This window comes from Camponotus floridanus, unplaced genomic scaffold (assembly GCF_003227725.1).
Source record: "Camponotus floridanus strain SB8 unplaced genomic scaffold, Cflo_v7.5 scaffold39, whole genome shotgun sequence".
NCBI classification, from domain to species: domain Eukaryota; kingdom Metazoa; phylum Arthropoda; class Insecta; order Hymenoptera; family Formicidae; genus Camponotus; species Camponotus floridanus.
In genome coordinates this window covers 1,594,249-1,617,402 of record NW_020229536.1, presented here as the reverse complement: position 1 = coordinate 1,617,402, position 23,154 = coordinate 1,594,249, and the positions used below count along the sequence as shown (strand labels likewise).

The 23,154-nt window shown below is 26.9% G+C and overlaps 3 protein-coding genes and 1 long non-coding RNA gene across 8 annotated transcripts; 2 read left to right on the top strand and 2 right to left on the bottom strand.

Annotated features, from left to right (window-relative positions):
- Window positions 1-353: 353 nt before the first annotated feature.
- Window positions 354-5,500, bottom strand: LOC105254965 (putative ATP-dependent RNA helicase DHX30). The gene is made up of 12 exons (XM_025411307.1): window positions 5,470-5,500; window positions 5,320-5,398; window positions 4,572-4,957; window positions 4,278-4,477; window positions 3,182-4,192; window positions 2,634-2,975; window positions 2,273-2,517; window positions 1,925-2,141; window positions 1,609-1,795; window positions 1,473-1,546; window positions 1,153-1,356; window positions 354-571 (listed from the first exon to the last, which is right to left on the bottom strand). Exons 2-11 carry the CDS (start codon window positions 5,372-5,374, stop codon window positions 1,155-1,157), a joined length of 2,919 nt encoding a protein of 972 aa, XP_025267092.1. The 5' UTR covers window positions 5,375-5,398; window positions 5,470-5,500; the 3' UTR covers window positions 354-571; window positions 1,153-1,154.
- Window positions 5,501-5,502: 2 nt separating this feature from the next.
- LOC112638862 lies at window positions 5,503-5,999 on the bottom strand. The gene is made up of 3 exons (XR_003123193.1): window positions 5,920-5,999; window positions 5,642-5,756; window positions 5,503-5,541 (listed from the first exon to the last, which is right to left on the bottom strand). It is a non-coding gene; the product is annotated as an uncharacterized LOC112638862 (long non-coding RNA).
- Window positions 6,000-6,732: 733 nt separating this feature from the next.
- LOC105254944 (eukaryotic translation initiation factor 4B) lies at window positions 6,733-13,447 on the top strand. 2 transcript variants are annotated; one of them, XM_020028670.2, is made up of 12 exons: window positions 6,733-6,825; window positions 7,054-7,182; window positions 9,550-9,731; window positions 9,870-9,977; window positions 10,061-10,286; window positions 10,385-10,606; window positions 10,701-10,971; window positions 12,208-12,253; window positions 12,337-12,448; window positions 12,552-12,648; window positions 12,734-12,800; window positions 12,897-13,447. In XM_020028670.2, the coding sequence occupies exons 1-12, from the start codon at window positions 6,816-6,818 to the stop codon at window positions 12,963-12,965; spliced, it is 1,539 nt and encodes a 512-aa protein (XP_019884229.1). In that variant the 5' UTR covers window positions 6,733-6,815; the 3' UTR covers window positions 12,966-13,447. The 2 variants fall into 2 exon arrangements, with proteins under 2 accessions (XP_019884229.1, XP_011262229.1); XM_011263927.3 differs by having other exon boundaries at window positions 12,549-12,648; window positions 12,897-13,446.
- Window positions 13,448-14,231: 784 nt separating this feature from the next.
- LOC105254945 (angiotensin-converting enzyme 2) lies at window positions 14,232-22,476 on the top strand. Of its 4 annotated transcripts, none has more exons than XM_020028669.2 (13): window positions 14,232-14,295; window positions 16,384-16,593; window positions 16,722-16,886; window positions 16,963-17,041; window positions 17,225-17,365; window positions 17,502-17,684; window positions 18,091-18,185; window positions 18,289-18,440; window positions 20,540-20,667; window positions 20,766-21,012; window positions 21,097-21,186; window positions 21,286-21,393; window positions 21,507-22,476. In XM_020028669.2, the coding sequence occupies exons 2-13, from the start codon at window positions 16,393-16,395 to the stop codon at window positions 22,102-22,104; spliced, it is 2,187 nt and encodes a 728-aa protein (XP_019884228.1). In that variant the 5' UTR covers window positions 14,232-14,295; window positions 16,384-16,392; the 3' UTR covers window positions 22,105-22,476. The 4 variants fall into 4 exon arrangements, with proteins under 4 accessions (XP_019884228.1, XP_011262230.1, XP_011262232.1 ...); XM_011263928.3 differs by lacking the exon at window positions 14,232-14,295 and adding an exon at window positions 14,614-14,941; XM_011263930.3 differs by lacking the exon at window positions 14,232-14,295 and adding an exon at window positions 14,615-14,769.
- Window positions 22,477-23,154: the final 678 nt, after the last annotated feature.

Below are 23,154 nucleotides of genomic sequence, written 5' to 3'. Positions count from 1 at the left end.
ATTGCTCGAACATTTTGGCGAGGGTAAGCTGGTGTCGGTAGGTTTTGGGTGCATCAAAAAAAAGCGCTTTAAACAAAATAAAATATATATCATTAAAGAGGTATTTGAGAAAACTACGTATTCGTTAATGAAATATCAAACAATGTATGTGTCTCGACTTTTTTATCGTGTTATATAATTATATATTTGTTGAATATCTCATATAATTTAATCGAAACAATGTTGTTATCGTAGTTACAAAAAGCATCATATTGTGATTGTACATAATGTTTGTAACAAATTCTTAATATTTTATAATAAAAATTGTTAATGGGAAAAAGATGCAGAATGTCTAATTAAATACTTTATATATTTGTTAAAATGTATATTTTCTCCACATTCTTCCTATACTGAAGAATACATATGTCTCTCTTTTACCTTTGTTTTATGATCATAATTCTTAGAATGTTAATGTCATTTTTGTCTGATTATATCTTTCTATTTTAATTTTTTTTCTTAACAATCTCTAGCCTAGAGATATAAACTTCATTACACTGGTATTATATACTGTATTTTTTAGACATTTACATACCTACAAATAAAGTAAAAGTAAATGATATTAAACCTAGCAATCATCAAGTTTCTTATATTTTCTCTTTTGTTTTATTTTCTCACTATTTATACTTGTCATTCGATCATGTTATAATGAAAATATGAATACAAAAATATTGAACTAAATCGAAAGGAAAATATTGCAAAAATATTACACGTTGAAATGTCTCTTTAATTACACATGTGTGTATATTGAGCAATTTTGTCGACAATTTTAATTGCGCAATTTAAATATAAATATGCATGAAATTAATTAAACTGAATTTAAAGTAAAAAAATTCAATATAATTTTTTTACCAATTGCACAACTTAAAACTATTTATCTTTTACATATAAGTATTACTATTATATATTTATCTTTTACATATAAGCATTACTGTTTCTAATATATTTTATATATGTATAATAAGACTATTCATATTTATACATGATTTCTAATATATATACACATAATGATAAAGTATAAGACAAATAACTTTTTATTAATAAAAATAGTATTACTTACAACTTTGCAATTATTTTTATTATTAATTTTATTTATATACAATGTATATTACATACATTTAAGCCATAGATACTTTGTCATTTTCTATGGACTCAGATGATTTGCACAGAATTTCTGAAACAATTTCGAGTAATTTGTCTTTATATTCAAATATTTGCTTTGTATTAAGATTAGTGTAGTCATTAATTCCTTGTTTTTCCAATGAGTACTGTACTAATGACCACATAATATTTCTAAATTCTAAGAGCACATTAGCAGTCCTAGAAAAAATAAATACGAAATTTAATAAGAAAAAAGGAATCTTACAAAAATTTAAACAAATTGGGATATACACACTAAAGGAAAAACGTATAAAGATATACAAATAAATACTTACTCATTGTCACAAGAAAATCTTAAAGTTTGCGATTGATTAATTTTGATTGTAATTTCTATTCTGCCATCATTTTGCTGAAATCCAAGACAAATTATGAGTTATAAAATATCTATTACACACACAATTATTTAATTACCTCGTAACATTGAATGTCTCCTTGACTAAAAAGTAATACTGATAGAGGTGATAACATGCTTGTTTCACGAACAACTATACTGCGTCTCATTTCGCAATGCGCACCATTAAAATACGTCAAGTAAGGAGTTGGCCAATCTTTTCGCTTATAATTAACACTTTCTCCCGAAATAACAGCTAGAGCACGACTGTAAAAAATAAAGGGGCAAGGGAGATTATTAAAATTCGCGTGTTGATTTAAATTTACGATTAGATATATATATATATATATATATATATATATATATATATATATATATTAAATAGAATTTGCTTACTGAATTCGGAGTTCATTGACGCCTTTTCTCAGGATTCCATTTTTGAATCCTATATCTTTATGTTCTATCAATTGCTGCGTAGCAGAATATAATAGAGCTTGTACCAGTTCGTCATTATTCTCATACTTATTTGTTACATCATTAAAATTATCATACGTACAATTTTTGTTCAATAAACGACAATGAATCAGTTGATGAATAAACGTATTTCGTATCTCTGCAAAATTGTGATATCAGGTAAAATTTATCATTTAAAATTCATCGATATATAAATTGAAATATTGAATTGTATAAACCCCCAAAGCAATCATTAAACAAAAAGTTGTAATTTATAATAATATTACTTACGATTTAGTACTTCCATTCTGTTCTGTCGAATTCTCATTTGTTTACAAAACTTTGGTATTAAATGTGTACTAATGGTATTATGTTTGCACCATTGCTTATATATCCATGCCAATGCAATATGGTCACTGGATGGATGATACAATTTTTTATTTGTCCTGATTTCTGACTTGTGATCTAATACACCATAAAAGAGATTACTTTCACCAGAGAATACACTAGTTATCGTTACAATAGGATGTATGCAGCTATCATGAAACAAAAAATATTCATTATTAATATGGAAAATTAACATAGAAAGATAATGTGATTTTGATACAAATGATAACACATACATAGATACATTATTATTTAATAAACTTACTTGAAAATGGAGGAATACACCAATGCTTTACTAAATTTAGGATGTGTCGGGAATAATGCTATTCGTCTACCCAATGCTGTAAGATTCTCCTCGTCATCCAATACTCCGAGATTTATTAAATTCTCTACTGCCTTCCGTATTGAAACTGGTTTAGGCGGTTCCAATAAGTTACTCAGAAAATTTTCCGCCGTTTCGTTTGTGTACGTTTTAGTATCGAGAACTACTTTTTCCAGAGGATTGCACAACACTTGCGGGATTGGATGCGGTTCCAATTTTTGATATTCTGCTTTTGTAATCAAATGATAACTTTCACCAGGTTTAACACGCCCGGCTCTTCCTTTTCTGCATTAGAAAAAAAATTATTATTTTAATATAAATATATTTTTATAAATATATTTTATAAATATATTTATAAAAATATATTTTTAAAATATTATTTTTTTTATAGATAAAACCGCAATTTTAAAGACACATTTATACTTCTTTGATCAGATATGCAAATAATATAACTTACTATTACAGTGTAAAAATTTCTTCTCTATAATTACCTCTGATGAATGTTTGCTTGAGAGACCCAACGATTGCTTATACACAGTAAATCTTTATTCTCGTCCCATCGCGATTCCTTTCGTATGGCAGAATCTATAACATAAATTACATCACTAACAGTGATGCCAGTTTCAGCAATATCCGTAGCCAAGATAATCTTTCGGGTGTCCGCGGATATATGTTCGAAAATCTTGCGCTGCTCATTGTGTGATACTTTGGAATGGATCGGTAAAATCAGTTGTTTTTCCGTTTCAAGCGGAAAATACTCGAGCATATTCTGCACTTTTGTGATTTCATTCCATCCAGGTAAGAAGCACAAAATGGCACCGGGTGGTTTATTATGAGAGATCCATCTTATAACTTGTACTACTTTTCCAAAATCAACTGAAAGTCTTTCGTCGTCATTTATGTAACGATCAAATATTCGATATTTTTGGATATTTGGTAGAGTAGCGATATCTTCTAGGAAATGCATTTTTACGGGATATAGCCTACCCGGTACTTTAACAGCGGCGCAATTAAAGTATTTTTGAAACATGTGCGCATTTATAGTCGCCGACATAATCAGAACTTTCAAATTGGGATTTTGTTTCAGAGCTCTCTTGAGTAGAATCATTAGCATGTCGGTGTCGATATGACGTTCGTGCGCCTCGTCCAAAATGACGTGCGAACATCCTTCTAAATTGGGATTGCTCTGCAATTTTCTCAGTAATATACCTGTAGTGCAAAAAAGTATCCCACCGAGTCCCCTTGGTAATACTTGTTCTAATCTCACTTGAAAACCCACAACATCTCCCACTTTTTCTCCTCTTTCATGTGCGATACGATCTGCCAGAGAGATTGCAGAGATTCTACGTGGTTGTGATACTAATATATTACAATCGGTGGCATTTTCATTCTGTGCAAAATTATCCATTATAAATTGAGGAACTTGAGTAGTCTTGCCACAACCAGTATCGCCTTCTATCAATAAAACTTGATTGTTTTCTAATTTAGAGAGAATTTCATCCCTATAAAATAAATAATTTAAGAAAATGTATATATCAAATATTGTACATACATATAAATATAAAATAAATTGTACATTTACTGTACCTGAATTCAGTGATCGGTAGACTAACATCTTCATTGGTATGTTTTTCAAGTAATCTTTGTTTTAATATTTTGTTGCGATTGTCAATATCTGTGTAATTCATTTCTCCAAGAATCGGGTGAGGCTGAGATATGTTGTCATGTAATAGATTGTATGTAACATTATTGGAATTGCTTTCTTGTATTGTCAGGTTCCGTATTTTCTAGACATTACCATTGCACATATAAAAATTCTCAAATATTACACAAATTATAATTATTTACTCATACATTAAAAATTATAATGCAAAATGTTACCGTTTCATAAGTTTCAATTAAGTCTGTCATCTTGTACAAAAGTTCAGAAGTAACACTTAAATCAACAGGCTTTAACTGCATGTTCTTTACATCTTTGATTTGATAAATGATTGGTTTACCGTTTTTCAATTTACCATTCATTTCTAGCCATTGCAAACACTTCAAGGCTGAATTTTTAAAAGCTATTCCTTTGGTTTTACTAATACTTTTAAAAGACAAAGTTTCTGGCCATTTGACAGTCAAAGTATTTTGCCAGAATTTAGAATTTTTTACAGTTAAATTTGCAAAATGGGAAGTTAGTACTGTATTGTCTTTCAATTCATGGCTGATTATTGCATAAATACTTGTTATAGAAGACTTTGGATTTGGATACAATCTGTCCAATTCTAAAATTTTCAATCATTTTATTTAGTAAAATAGATTAAAAAAATATATAGCTAAAAATAAATTATACAGCTATAAATAAATATAAAATATATTTTTATAAATTTATTTTTTAAATCCACAAAAATATATATTTGATATATATATATATATATATATATATATATATATACATATTTTTGTGGACTTAAAAAAGTACTAGGAAAATAAAATTCTATATTGTGCTATTTAAACTATAAAAATGCTTTACTTTTATCATTTAACTTTCATTTATATATAGATTATTTATATTAGATTCTAGAATAAATTTAAAAACAAAAATTTTTAAACATATCTTAAATATAAAAAATTTTTTATTACGTACTTTTTAAGAATTCCTTATTATTTCTTTGATGTTCAAGTTTATCATAGAGTTGCATATCTTCTAGTTTATTGTTAGTTTGCTGCAAATTCAAATTTTTGCTGTTATTTTTAATAATTAAAATTTTATTATAATTGATTATATATTGCTTACCTTTTCCTTTAATTTAATATTTGAATTTAAATTGTTTGCATTTGCTACATTTTCATATTTAAAGTCCTTTACCTAGAATATTAAAACAAAAGGAATAATTTTTTTGTTTAAAAATTTTTTGATAAAAATTATCTTTAAAATCTTTTCTATAAAATTATGTCTTTAAATATACCTTAGATAAGTCATCTTTATCTTTCACAGAAATACAGTATTGTGCTATACTATGAACACGTGAGTCTTTAATCCTTACATCCTTATATAAATATGATATACGACAATGTTTAAGCCTATAATAAAATAATTATCGTTAAACACTGATATGTACATATAAAACATTCATTAATCCAGTTTAATAATTACTAAATAAAAATACTAACAAATTAACACTGATGAGTAAAGCTGAACAATATAATCTAAAATAATTATCTATCATTGTTGTGTATTACATACCATTTATATGCAGATCTTTGTCCAGCAAGTATTAAAAATGTTCCTGACATTTTGTTTATTATATTGTATATATATAATTTATATAATTTTGTGTATATATATCAAACTTGCATTTTTTCTGAACAAAAAAAAATATATATATATATATATATTTCTAATCTATTTGATGTTTGGGTAGATTAATTTACGAAAAAAACGATGAAAAGTTAAGAATTTCATTCATTAATTTCAATTGAGTCGAATAATATTCAATTCACGTGGTCACAAAGTTTGTGTTTTCGTCAAGTTAGGTTAAACACGCACACTTATCTGTCGCGAAAACAAAAATTATGAAATGACTTCGAATGATTTATAACAGTTTATGCTGAAATAGCATAAAAGAATTTTTATTCATACCAAATATCTGATATTATTTAAAAAAAAGCTACCGGTTTCTCGCAGCTTCCAATAATTCGATGATTGAATAATGTTCAAGGTTTGTTCTTTATTGCAGAACTTCCTAACATATCTCGCCACAAGGTCGAATTAAGGCGCATTGATATTTTGACAGAAAAGCAGGAGCCAATCAGAACTCGCGCTGGTAGTTGTAATTTTCATTTTCTGCCTGTCTAAGAACCGTTTACACACTGCTTGTCAGCTACAGGTTGCAGGCTTAGTTGCGGTTGAGATGGACCAATCAGAGCGAAGCAATTTGCCGGCCGGCTCTTCTGATTGGCAGTGTAAGACGGCTTAACGCGTTGATTGGTCCTTGTGAAGAGAAGTCCGTAGGTTGAATTTTGGAACGCATATGCATCTCGTACAGATGTATTTTATGTTTCACTGGTCATAAGGTTGGTCGTGCGGTTCACGTACTCTGAGAGACTGAAACGCATTTCCGTCGATTTTCGACCTTTATCATGTCTGCAGGTATCATTTTATTTCGCGCAATGATAATTTTCGGTGAAGGGCGATTTTCCAGAAGCAAAATAATTCCATAGCATTATTCGTATTGACTCTTTTGCCTCGCACGTTTGCACCTAACCAAACTACGCGTGACGTGGTTCCCCTTTCACCATGCTTTTATTATACAAGCTCTATGGTGCATTCGGGTGAAGTGTAATGATATTTCCTAATGATAATTTGCGTGTTTTGTAGGAAAAAAGGGTAAGAAGAAGAAGGGTGTGACTGTCGACCTGTGGTCGTTCTTGGCTGAAGGAAGTGGGCCGACCCCTAATATACCGCTGAAATCTTCGAATTGGGTTGATGATGTAGAGGATGATCATGGTAAGCCAAGAGAATCCCAGTTCTGCTGTTTCAGAAAATCAATTAATTTGTTGCGGTAATGATAAGTCATTTTCATGTGATAAATGGTAAAAGTTATATCTTTTGTTATTAAATATTATTAAATAAATATTTCTGCATTTATCTTGGTAATCAAGTCTGCTAAGATTATATATTGCAAGTTATGCATTGTATAATATAGGCAGAACTGTAGCAGCAATCAAGTATAATTTGCTATCTCAGCATCGGCACAGATGCAGCAAAAAAATTCAATTCATGCATTATTGTCTCAAAAAATAGCAATAAAAATATAACAAAAACAGCAGGGTCTGTTAAAGAAAATGGTAGAGAAATATTGATGTAAAATATAGTAATATTGGATTATAGTTCTTTCTCCCACCACACAATATCTCTTGTATTCAACTTTTTCTTATGAGTAAATATGAAGACTGTAATTAATGAGATTAAAAGGATAATATTTGTTTTTATCAGCTTAATTTATGATATAATTCCAATAGAAGATTTAGAATATCAAACTAACTGTTTGGAAATTGTATATGAATTAATAGAAGGTTGTCAATTTGATATTTAAGATGCAAAAAAATAAAAGAGTTCAAATGATAAATAAATCTAAGTTTTATAAACGAATAAAAAAATTATCTTTCTTTATCTTATTAAATTTAATTATTTTATTAATTATTAAACTTCTAATTATTTATATTATATAGAATACAACTGATATAACATTTGTTATACGTACAAAGTATCCTAGACTATCTGTACCATTCATTTAAAAACTAAGAAAGTGGTTATTTTAAAAAATGTTTTCTATAAAGATTTTATTACTTCAATGGGGACATAAGATGGTACCATTGATTTGATCATGGGTGAACATACCAAGGTCATGTGAAAGTCAACTTTATTTTTTGGAACTCGCTATTTTTTATTACATATTTTTGTAGCTTACTTCCAGAGCTTTTCAAAACATTTTCAAAAAGTGCTTAATAAATTATTTTTTTGTTAAAATGTCGCGCACGAATTAGAAACTAAAATAATTTCTTAATTTTATGTAAACTATAAAATATTCATTCATTGGATGACATTCAATACTTTTATACATAAAATAATAAAAGGAATCAATTAGTGTAAAAAAGACAGATGTTTTTAAGAAAAAGTATGTAATTATTAATTATAAATTACATATTTTTTCTTAAAAACAATTATGTGTTTCCGTTACATTAATTGATTTATCTCATTATTTTGTGCATAAAAGTGTCGAGATAGATTATCGAAAAATGAATATTTTATGAGATATTTTATAGATTATACGAAATTAAGAAATTATTTCAAGTCTTATAACTCGAAAAGTACTTAATAAAAAAATATTTTATTATATTTATATTTATATTTTTATTATATTAAAATACTTTATTATTTTGAAAAGCTCTCGAAGTAAACCACATTTTGCTGCATTTTCATCAATATTTAATATTATTAGTATTTGATATAGGTGCTACACATTTCCTTTCACAATGTAACAATAAATAATGTTGGACTTTGGCTGTATTTTCGCTGTTATACTATATCAGCATGCTGCCATAAATTAAGCATAATAAAAATGCAGTATACTCTCTGTTGCAAAATTATTTTGCTGATACACTACACTTAGCATTTTGCTATCTCAATATACATCAAGAATACTAAATTATAATTTATAATTTATAGTTCTATCTTTATACGTACGTACACACACACATACATGTACATATATGTATATACACATCATATACATATACAAGTAAGATACATAAAAATTATTTTATTTTATAACAAAGCATAAAATATTTGAATGCTATATAACTTCTACATGACAATAAATTTGTATTAATATACAAGATATTGCATTAATATACAGGATATGTATTAATATAAGGGGCGTATTTGTATTAATATAAGAGGCGGTAATAATCGTTCCATTTATGCAGATAACGGGTTTTTCAGATTAACGAGTTATGCAGATAGGTGATTTTTCTATTGTTATATAATATTTTAATATTTAGGCACTCGAGGAAGCTCATATGAGGAGTACTCTACAAAAGATAATGTATGTGTGAACGGCGAAACGCTCCTGCGCCTAATAATATTATAACAATGGATTGTCTGCTAATACTCGCCTAATTTAATCGATCGTTTTTAATTAATTTCTCATTAATTACTGCGAAAATCGCAAATAGAGAACGTTTCTATTTAACCCGATCTATTTGCACACAAGAGATGATATAATTATTATTGGATATTCTGTATAGTAGCGTATATTGTAACATATAAAATTATTTTTCCTTATTACATCAACTTTTTTAAATATTACAGAAGGATACTCATCAAGAAGCAGCAAAGATCCAGTTATTTTACCAACAGCTCCTCGAGCTGCACGAGGACCTGGAATTGATGAAGAAAATATCCCTACAAGTCCTCCATATGTAGCCTATATAAGCAATCTGCCTTACGATGTAGATGAAGCTGATTTAGCTGAATTTTTTGCAGAAATGAAGGTCGATTTTTACAAATATTTTAATTAATATGAGATTTTGTTTACATAAGTTTCTTTAATTAATTTGATTATCAAATATGAAAATATAATAATTTATTTTTATACAAATTAATTACAACTTATTTATCTTTTTTCACAGATTTCTAATATGCGTTTACCGAAAGATGCAAATAAAATTAGGGGCTATGGGTATGTCGAATTCGAAGATCGCCAAAGTCTAATTGATGCTCTTTCTATGACAAACACAGTAAGTAAATAATACTTAATGATACTTATTAGCGACATAATTTGTGAACTATTGAAATTATTAAAAATATTTTTTTTTTATAGACTATAAAGACGAGACGAGTAAGAATTGAAGTTTCAAACAGTAGTAATGATGATCGTCGAGGCGGTAGAATGGGCAGAGACAATCGTAGGGATAATTACGATGATCCAGAGCGTACATCTGGCGATTGGAGAAGCGGACCGCGTGAAGAGCTGGATGAAGATTCTTATCGCAGTCGATATGATAAAGATCGATTTGACAATAGAGATCGGCGAGATGATAGAGAAAGTATGTATACTCTTTCTAAATTGCATATTTACAAATTTAAATAAAAATTATTCTTCAGGAGAATAATTTTACAATAAAAATATTTTTGTGTTCAATAGGACATGATTATGATAATAAGCCTGGTGCATGGCGCGAAAGAGACAACAATGATAAAGGATTTAAAGAAAGAAGTGGCTTCAGAGATGACAGTAAAGATAGAGACTGGACTCGTTTTAGCGATAGAGGAAGAAGTAAAGATCGAGACGGGGACAAAAGTAGCAGTTTTGGACCCCGTCGCAATTATGGCGATTCCGATTGGGATCGCCGACAAGATACGAAACGTAAGCATACAATTATACAGAATATGATACATCAATAAATATGTTTTATTTTTAATTGAGTTATTTATATCTCAATTTAATTATAATAATTTAGCCGAGCCGCGACAAAGACCGAAACTGCAACTGCAGCCTCGCACGAAACCAGTGGAATCTACTGCAACTTCGGAAGATCAAACTAAAGATAGTTCGGTGGAATCGAAATCAACAACAGGATCGGAATCAACTCAACGAACTCCAGCTCCTACGTCTGTACCGGCAGTTAATATTTTTGGCGCTGCGAAACCTGTAGATACTACTGCTCGTGAACGAGAAATAGAAGAACGTCTTGCCAAATCTTATGCCGAATCACGGTCCCGAGAAGAGATGTATGTAATAATTATATAGATAAGATCCTAAAATTGGAGCCTAAAACGATCGACATTTCTTTCTTTTAATGCAACAATTAAATTTCTTACACAACGCCATTACATTCACTTTTGAGATTTGGAATTATTTATCTATATCCATTTTTCGATATTGCTAATATAATTCTTATTTAATTTATGCTATTAATATAATCGCTAGACAAGAAGAGAATTTCGTTGGCTTCGTCTCAAGCGTATATGTAGCGTCCGCGCTATTTTTTACTTGTGACTAAATCCAAATCTCGAAAATGAATGCAATGATTTTCTACTATGCCATGGAATAATGGCCACTAATAAAACATAAACGTGCATGCATATTTATATAAATTGTGTGTATGTATTTATAGGAAACTGTTTAGAATATTAAGTTTTCTACTAGATTACAGTCTGGCTGGAATTTCGGTATCATCCTGTGTGATACACAGTCCTCGTGCGCGCTACTGTATATTCATAATGAATCATAAGAAGTTTAAAGGGTTTTTATTCAATAGTTTAATATATGATAATATATTGATGTTTGAACTCATATTTAATCATCATTTTAAACTGTTCTTATGATTCATTATGGATAAACAAAAATATATTCTTGATTGAATTAATGAAATTCTGGAATAATTTTGCATGTCAAAGGCATTCGATTTATGAAAATATCTTTACCATTAGTCATTTTGCCATCCCTAAGTGCACAAAATTTTAGCCATAGTTTTTTATTTATTATTAATTATTTTGAAGTCTCATGTGATTTTTATTTGCTGATTTTTCTAATCATCAAATCTCATTATTTCATATTAAGATATTATGTTATCATGTTTTTGGTACAATAGAACTTGATAATTTTGTCTTGAGTAACTTTTGAACTTCTTCATATATATCTTCACCAATATTAATGCTCTCTCTGTCATAATTAGCAAACCACAGACTGATATGCATAGCTGCACTTCATGTATATAACGAATTCAGTTGGATGTATTAATGTATACTGCATAATGTATATTAAAAGCTAAATACAATAATGCATAGCAATTGAGTTGTAATAAGAATATTTTATAGCAATTTTCAAAATATTTTCTGCTTTTGTCCTATATTGAAAAATTATTCGCTTTAGACTGAAAAAGTTATTTATTTTACTGTAAATTTACATATAAAAGAGCACTCAGTCTTTTACTTTTATTAAAAATTTTAATATTTTTCTTCCAGGGACAACAAAGAACGTAAAGATGGTATTTCAGGTCGACGTAATGGCGTAAGTGTTTCAATTTGAACATAAAGTAATATATTTGGAATATTTAAAAAATGATTTAACACGCACTAAATAATGATTTGTAGGAAGGACGCGATGACAAAGAAAGAGGTCGACCGACTTGGCGATCGGAGGAAGATAGAGGTACTCGAGTTGAGAGATCCGCGCCGCGAACTCAACTTGCTTCAGCACGTTCTGGTAAACATTATTTTTCAGATATTTATGAAATCTTTGTTTTTAATTCTTTAAGAAAAAGTTCTAATAAATGTGACTTATGTGAAATATATTTGTAAAATAGAAGAAAATGAATCCAAAACATCGCCAACTTCACGTCCTGAGCCGACAACACTTAAAGTACATCATAAATTCGCTGAAAAAGATGCTCGTGCGGTGGAAAAGTATTGATAAACAATGATACTTATGAATTTATATCTAAAATCTATTTTGCGTTTATTTATACTTTATTTACTTTGTTAATCATAGAGACCGTAAAGACAAAGAGAAGGATGAAATTAGCAGAATGCCAAAGGCTAAAGATGAACAAGCTCCGGTGAGAACATTTAATTATTATATAAAACTATTAATAATTATATAACTATTAATATGTAAAACTATTAATATATTAATGAATATCTTTTTCTTGCAGAATTTTGTAGCTTCAAACAAATATTCTATGCTACCTGATGATGTGGATCCCGATAATATTGATGAATAGTCCTATTCGATTTTTAATTTGCATTATCGACTAAATTGTGCCACATGCAACATACGATTATGCATTTTATTAATAATTTGTTTTATTAAATAATATATGGATTCATTACACGTCAGGCATTATACTCTTAGTACTACTTTATTGGAATTATTGTTGATTTGTATTTAATCTCCATTTTAATATTTTCTCAATACAACTATATCTGCTTATATATTTACTTTATATTTTTCGCAACATCGTAAATTTCTTACAAGGTACTTTCAAAGTAAACTCATCGATTGCAATGACTGCATTGATCATTTTACATTTGATTTTCAAAATAATTATACAAGGTATGATATAGAAATTGTGGAACTTTACATCATACTTAATTTGTACAATAATTGTACGATATTGTGACTCACTTTACGTGTAATATAACAATGCCAATATATATAAAAGGATATAATTAAATTAATAAGTACATGGGATGATATAAATATTGTTTATAATTCTTAATTCTCCCTGCATCGACATGCACGTGCGCATATGCGTACGTACAATATATATGCACACATTTATAAAATTTAAATTGAGTGTATATATATATATATATATATATATATATATATATAAAATTTGTAAAGCAAAATATTTTAGCACAAGATCTTTATAAATTTAAGTAATAAAAATATTTACGATTTTTCATTTTAAATTGTCAGTAGTTTTTAAAAGAATGATATCTGTTTATTCATGTTCTGATTAGATACCAATTCCTCATTAATCGCGTTTAATATAGTTAAAAATTCCTTAGCATAAGGCAATATAAGTGATTATAACATCTACATTTTATCCTTAAAAATTAACAACAAAACTGATACACCGATAGCAGTGTTTGCATCAGCAGAAAAGCAGTGCAACTGTTTGTGTTATGGTCACGTAATGTTTCGGCTTAAGCTCTTATTACATGTTAATTGTTCATCAATTTATTATACAAACAGTCCGTTTATTTATTACGTAATTACTTAAAAGGTATTTACCAAGCTTCTCTGACTTCTACAAAAGACAGGAAAATTGAATAATTTATGTTTACCCTAATATTCTTCAAGATATTCAAATATCAATAAAAGAATATAAATAAAATGATTTTAATAATTTCGATAGAAATATTTCGATAATATATTGCTCTCTATAACATGTACTAAAATAAAACAAGATTACGCTTAACTAATAAAACTTGATAAATCTATATAATGTCTTTATACTTTTGATCTACAGTTCTAATACGATCATGGACCGGTCTTTTGTCAAAGGAAAAGAGAATCTGTAATTCCCAGGCTTCAAAATACAGGTGACGCTATTTCAACAACTGAAAAGCATATAAGATCTCGCAGATTTCTTTGATTTGATTATACAAATACTTTAGAATTTAGATCACGGTCTCAGAGTAAAAGACCATGATCTAGATATAGACGTATTTTGTGAAAAAAAAAACATGAGGTTGGCCAGTCTAAGTCAAATCAAAGCTCTCGGTCTTCTTTGATATACATCATAAATGACGAAAGAATGAGTAATAGTAAATGTCACAGATACGCATAGTCATGCACTGACGTTGAAAATGTGGCATGATACGATGGAATTTCGATCGATCACAACTTGGCCAAGACATGATTAGTCAGTTATATTGTAGACGTGTACTGCGTGATATCAAAGTCCTAGCATGTTCATATAACGCTTAATTATATACTACTGATCTATTACACGAGTCCGCTTTCGGTGGATTCCTTCTTAATGAACTTTGATCAGCGTGAGACAATCTTTCGCGGTAAGATAATCAGTTCAATCTCTATACAGATGATTAGTTCAATCTCTATACAGTTGATACCTCTTTGTTGAGAAAGAGAGAGAGAATTCTGACTCATTCACACTTTGTGTCATACTGTTTTTGACAGTGTATAAACGAAAATCGAGCGAAACGACGTTCGATTTTATTAAAGGTAAATACACGATAAATCTATTTTATTTGCATCTTTTTTACATTTTCTATCTTTTATTCTCTTTTTGCTCCGAAATTAAAATGTATTTACTTCATTTTAAATACACAAAAATTGTAAAGAAAGTAAAATTTAATGTCTGATATTTTTTTTCTTTTTCCTTTAAGAACATATGTAGAGAATTAATTTATTAATAATTTATTAATAATGGATGAGTGAATATTTAGCGAATTATATTCATGTTTCATTATCATTACACCACAGTTACACATCAGTTTACTTCTCAATCGCTTCCAAATCTAGGAGATTTTGTTAAATGTCTGTTCAAGTTATTGTCAGAAAAATTGTACTGTGTATCTCAATGTGAATATTTGTAGAATTTCTCTCATGAGATATGTTATTTTTGTTTATTATCTTTATGATCTCTATTCTATATTATCCATCTCATTTTCTTTATTTTCATTATCTCTATTCTATATCTATCTGATTTTCCTTATTTTCATTATCCATTTGCCTGATTTTTCATTGATTTCTTTTATTGCTTTTTACGATGAAAGAAATATAAAAAATATTGTTGTCTTTAAATATGCTTCTGCGTCTTTGAACATTTCAAATAATCATTTGTAGTAAAATGTTCATTACAGATTATATGATATTAATTTGGAATCCAATTTTCTTTTTTAATTCATTCAACGAAGCTATCAATCGCCACTTACTTTTAAAGGGAAAGCTGCAATATTTCATGTGAAAGTTGATTTATAAATAATTAATGTATATAGCATTGATAGTATTGCATGTGAAGTATTATTATAAATATTTGATTATATTTAACAATATATAAAAATTTAGTTTAAGTAAAAAATTACATTTTATCTGATAGAAAAGTCTAGTTAAAGTTTCTAAAAAGAATAAGAAAAATAGGTTATATGCTTACTGAAAAAAATTCGATATTTCTCCTTAAGAATATCTACTTAAACAGCCAAGTATGTTATAAATTATTGGCATTTTTATTCTTTTATATGCATATATAAACTTATACTACATGAGTGTTTACTTCATATATGTACACGTGTCTATAATCATGCCTTGTCAAGTGATGTCATCAAATTTTAACTGGTATATCTGGTTTAAAATTCTGCCCAAAATATAAATGGCTGCCTTTGTTTCGCATCTCACTGCAATATGATCGTGTTAATAGTCTAGTAGATATATAGAAGTCTATGGTAATAACAGCTCTACTAAATTTATAACCTTTTTTGCTGACACTAATTTATAAGACAAATCTTTGGCAAGATTTCTCTCGATTTGGGCCTGTTTAGGTATGCATGTAAAAAATTTATGACATCGAATATCGTTAATAAATAATTAACATATCATATTCTTGCTTTTTCTGCTAAATAAAATGCTTGTGTTCTGATTATTTAAAAATTGCATTTAATTCACAGGTTAAAGGGATGCTATCGAAATGGAACTGGATCATTTTTAATCTTATTGTCTGTGTAACCACTGCTCCGCTGAATGACAATCTCTTAAAAGATGAAATCAAAGCTTTTTTACAATTAATCGAATTGGATTATGAAGATGCATGTTATAGTACTGCCAATGTTCAATGGTCATTCATTACTTCACCTTCGAATAAAACATTATCAATATGGGTAAATATATAACATACTATCAAATTTGCACTTATTTAATTATATATGTATTTAATTATATGTGTATCATGTACATATCTTGTTTTTTTGTAAATTAAATTTGTTTAACTATTTTTTTTTTTTTTTAGGAAATGCAACAATATAATGATTCAAAGTCTATCAAAACGTGGAAAAATGAGGCAATTAATAAAATAGAGGATACAAAAGAACGACTCGATCAATCTCTTCAATATAAATATGATATAATTAAAAAACCAGGTGATATACTGTTGAGAGACAAAGATTGGGAAAAAGTAAGAGACTTTGAGCTTTTATAATTTTTAATTTCAGTACATAATAAACTTTAAAATGTGTTAAACTATCTTACAGCTTATACATTTTGCTGGTATTATGGAACTGCAACCAATCATTAGTCATACAAATAAATCACATAACTATTCACGAGAAGGTATATTTTATTATGATTTTACTATAATTTGATTAACTACTTATATAAAATGTAAGAATGTAAAATTTCACTAATAATTTCTGTTACATATATTCTACTATATATATTCCGTGCATATAAAGATTTTGTTTTAATTTATAAATTGTACATATTAATATAATATTTATAATTGTATGAATTTAGATGTGGAATATTTTCTCTCTCATAGTGGAAAATTTGAGGATAAACAAACTGTCTGGAATAATTGGTATCGTCAATTAATACCATTAGTTACAAATTATTCAAACAATTTGCAACTTGTTACTAAGGCTGCAAAAGAAAATGGTTAGTATTGATTAGAATATTACGTAAATAATTATGAATATTGCATGAATAATTATGTAATTGTGTAAAAATTGTATGAAAAGTATAATGCTTAGTAAATCTTGAATATACATAGTATTTAAATATTTGATTATAGGTGCCAAAACTGTTGAAGAATATTGGGAAATGCTGTCAGGATATTCTGATGGGTATGATAAAATAAATAATGAATGGAGTCGAATCAATAATCTTTATAAGAAGATCGTAAAATTCATCAGCATGAACTTAGCTCAAAAGTATGAGTTTGCTATAAATGACACACTTCCTGCTCACTTACTTGGTAAGATAATTATTTATGATAATGAATTTTATTTATGATATTTATGATATTATTTATGCTAATTATTTATGATAATGAATTTTATTTGATATTTTTCCTTACATATAACATTAAATGCAAATAACTTGGATTGTTTTCATTTTCAAAAGAAATAAAATAAATAATGTGTATATAATATTGGAATATATATGTATATAATATTCACTGCAAAACAAGTTAATCAAAACTATCGATTTAAAGCTCACATTTTTATTAATATCATTTTATAATATAAAATATCATATATAATAAAAAAGATATAAAAAAGAACATTAAAAATATATGATAAAAATGATGAACAAACAGTTGCTAAATCTTAGAATCTTAGAATTTTTAATCTTTGAATTTGTATGATTTTATCTGAAAGGTGGCTTACAAAGATATGACTGGACAGATGTATCATCAGATGTGTTACCGCATTCAGAATTAATCTATGATATTAAAAAGAATCTTTGGACTAAGGTAGAGATATTACTATTTCATGTTATATTAAATTGATAGATTATAATTATTATTGTAATTATTATTGTAAGATATAAAATTTTTTATTAAATTAAAATTATAGAAATATGTTGGAAAATCTCTGTATAAGACTGCATCCAAATTGGGCTCCATATTATTGAAACAAGTTCCACAAGCAGAATTTTGGGATAAAAGCGAATTCAACCAAAGTTGTCCTTCTAGATTATTAAATTTCTGTCATGATGGTACAATGAGGTATGTATATATATAAAAAAATAACGCTTTACAATTAACGTCAGTTACTTTTTTCAATAACTGATATGTTAATGTTAGAAATTTCATCTATAATGAAAAAGTAACTTTGATATATTTTTTTGATAATGAATAATGAATAATGAACAGTTTTTTTTACTTTTATTGTTCCTTTTCGAATCTGCACGCCTTGATTTCGATATTAATGAAATTATCGTTTTTAGTATGCAATACTGAGAATAAAAAGATAAGAAATATACTTCCAAACACTCAAAATTATGCAATTTTCAAACTTGAGATTTGGTGAAAAACCTTCACAAAGAAAAAAATAGCATTTTAAAGCTTGAAATTTGTACTAAAGTTTTCGTTTTAATTTTAAAATAAAACTATGTCCTCTTTTATAATTTAAAACTAAGAAGATAAAAATAAAAAAAAATAGCTTTTGGCTTTAAAATGCTATTTTCTTCTTAGTTTTAAATCATAAAAGAGGATAATGTCTTATTTTTTTAAAATTACATATTTGTAACATTCATGATAAACAAATTTTTCTCGGAAACTATGAAATAATTGCAATATTTTGCCTATATATGAAACACTTTTTTCTTAAATTTTTCTATTATTTTAGCCAAGTTACAATCTTAAAAGACTAACTACATACATATATATATTTTTAATAATGCTTATCACTAATAACTTAATGTTTTAAATTTTTTGTGTACGATAATTTTTCGTCAAAGTTCTAGCGTTTTGAAAATTACGCAATTTTGAACATTTAAAAAGTGTTTTCTTTTTCTTGTGTTAATATATTTTAAAAATAAAAATATTTAAAAAATATACCGTTTATTTGTGTATGTTTTATTAACTATTTATATTTATCTTGTATTTGTAATCATGAAAATTACATAAAATTCACAAAGAGCAAGTAGTAAGCAACTAGTAGCAAGATTAGAAATATAATAATTATTTCTATCAGTTTAATTTTTGATAAAATCTCAAGACGGGAAAGATATTAAACTGTTTGTTTAGAAATCGAACAAAGAAAGATAAATGTCCAAAGAGTGAAAATTATCTGTTCATTATTTATTTAAGATATAAAATAGAGTCTAATTTCTATATAAATAACATTTTTAATTTTATGAATTAACTAAATTTATTAATTTATTATTTATTTAATTACATTGAGTATTGTTAATTATTCACAATGTATATGATATATTCCATTTTTACATTGAAATATTTATATAATGTTTCTGTAACCGTGCTATGTAGAAATATATATTAATTAAAAATGGAGAATTATAACTTACTAATAATACTTATACAATATTATTTGTAATATTTAGTTTTGTTATAATACTAGTATGTTATATTTTGTTATATAACATTAGTATATAACGCCATAAATTTATTAAATTTTAATTCCATATATATATGTAATTAAAACGATTGAAAAATATCTAAAAGAAATTTTAAAGACAATTAAAAAAATGTTTACAATCATCTTTTAGTGATCAAAATTATAATAATTTAATATTATAAGTTTTAGTGAAACATATAATGTATATTAATCATTCTTGCATCACTACAACTATATTTATAACTATGTTCTCACTAAAAGATATCTTTATAAAAAATGTTATCTTTTTAGACATTTTTTAGACTCGATGCTATCTGGGATAATATAATATACATATTATCGTTGTTTATAATTATAGCACTAACAATTGAATCAATATGGAACATCTAATATCAACATAATAAAACAAAATAAATTATATTTAATTCCTAAAAAATTTATATATAATTTATGTAAAAATTAAATTTTAATTTTTCTCCAGTAAGAAATAATACAGATAATTTCTCTCATTTATCTACCCAATTTCAAATATCTATTTAATATCCTGAATCCTTGTTGGGATTCTAAACTATGAAAAACTGACTATCAAAAATTAACTGATAGAAAAAGATATTATATCTTGGATCTTATGCAGCTGTCTTTTTTGTATATTTTATACGCGATTGTAGCAAAAATTTGAATACGAGTATTATTATAGTCTTTATAATTTAGCAATACTTTACAAAAAATTCAATTATTATTTTAGAGTGTCTACTTGTTCGAAAGCCACCATGAGCAATTTCTTGAGAGCTCACGAAGATATGGGGAAAATTCTATTTAATCAAATGATTATAGAAAGCACTCCTATTCTTAATACAATTAACAGATATTCAGGTAAAGAAATATTTGAATGTAAACATATGTATACATGTCAATATGAAATTGTTTGGAACGTTAAAATAATTCAATATTAAAAATATTTGGTCTTATAGGTTTAGAAGAAGGCATATCTACATTATTTGGAATATTATCAGTGAGTCCTGCATGGTTGAATCAAACTCATTTGATGAATGGTACTAATGATAATGAGCAACGGATGATTGTATCTTTAATGCTCACCGCCTTGAATGTACTTCCACGATTAGCATATTATTACGCTGCTGATCTGTGGAGATTAAATGCAATTCAAGAAAATATTACTGATCCTGCAAACTTGGTATCATCATGGTGGAAATACAGGTATTATAATATTTACACAATCCAAAATTTACAGTTTATAATTATATATAATTATAATACATGAACATAATTGTATGTATACAGGGAAGAATACGAAGGAATCTCTTCTAATAATAAAGATAATCCCACTTTCTTAGATGACAATCATATTATTATGAATAAACCATATCTTCCGTAAGTATATCATATGTATGTGTATGTGCATATGTAATGCAAAGAAATATAATAATTTTGTACTATATTTCCATAATAATAATAAAAAATTTATTACAGCAAAATTCTCGGCATAATGGTATCTTTTCTATTATATGAATATACTGTAGATTCGACTGAAGTTAGATATAGTGAAATTGATGGAAAATTAATAAATGGCAATATAATGTAAGTTAATTTAATATGAGAATGACGTGAGATATTGAGAATATATTTATATTTAATACGAAAAAGTTTTTATGAAAAAGTTTTTATATTAATATTTTTATGTTTGTGCATAGAAAAATGATTCAACAGGGTGGAGCCCTTCATTGGCAAGATATTCTGGACAAATTCATTAATATAGATGATGTATCTGTAGATGCTCTTATTTCTTACTTTACACCGCTGGAAGAATTTATCGAAGAAAATGAAAAAGAGTTCAAATATAAATCTGGAGCAATAGCAGATAAAGAACTTCAAGAATTAGAAAAAGATGTTTTGCAAGAGATTAATGCTCCTACTACTGTGACACCACAACCAACTAATACTGTAATCAGTACAGTAACAAAAGCTACGTCATCACCAAATAAAATAACAAGTAATGCGAAAAACATGCAGGCAAAAGTAGAAAAATCTTTAGAAACTAAATCTTCTATGTATATTCGAGAAGATAAGCTAAATAATTCTGACTTAAACTCCTCGAACAAAACTTCTTTGAATAAATCATTAACGCTTGATGCTTTCGACGATACACAAGATAACACACATCAAATTAACACTAGCAAAGCAGTATGGACTGTCAGCTCAGTTCTTGTAGCGATAGTAATCATTTGTATCATTGCAATTTTCGGAAGACGAAGATGTCATAAAACTCCAAAAAATAGACGATATGTTTAATAGTGTATGTTTTTGTTATTAAATATATTTATTTCTTGCATTTAGTCGTTAAGAAAATTTGATCATGTAATTTATTATCACAAATAGTGTTTCTCTTTCAGAAAGCTATTCTGTAATTAATATTGGAACAGTAGACGTCACGCATTCCTTATATAATATTACTTGTAAGCTACACATATTTGCTATATATATTTTATTTGTCAAGCGTCATTAATAATTACCATGCTTTTGATTACATTTTTATTTCTATTTTTTATTCCTTAAGTTTTACCTAAGCTAAATTTTCAGCTATGTTTACTATTTGTTTGATTGCATAAATCTTATTTTTAGGTTTATAGTCTATCAATTAATTGCATATTCCAATTCTATAATTACAATTTGTAAAAATAACATCAATTCAATTAAATAATTAAATTCTTTTACATCTATAATATAATAATTTTTAATATGATTATTGTAATGCTAAAAATTTATAAGTTAATAATTGGTTTATTATATTCCCACATTATATGTTTACAGAATAATTAATAAAGTTGTATAAGTATTTTGCATAATTGAAAAGAGACATCTGAAAAAGAAAAACAGTTAATAAAACAATACTTATATATACAACAACTATCATATATATAACAACTATATGATAAGAATTATTATATAATATTAAATACTTATACTATAAATTAAGTACTTAGTATAAATAGACTATTTTTCTATAAATATGTAGTATTGTCTTGAAGTATTGTGCTTGTGCATTGTTTATGTATCATTGTGAAAAATTTATATTTTTTATAAAGATATATATACCTCTCTCTATAAATAGGATTATATATTATATATAAAATGTTCTATAGATTAAAAATTATACAATAATCAATGCGATTGTGCCAAAGAAATCATACAGTTTAACTTATAATATCTTCAAACTTTATATATTGAATACAGGATTAAAGCTACACATCAGTCACAAAGGTGTGTGAATCGCGTTGTATCTATAAATAAACACTTTTTACCAAAATAAAATAATTGTATCTATTTATAATTATATTAAAT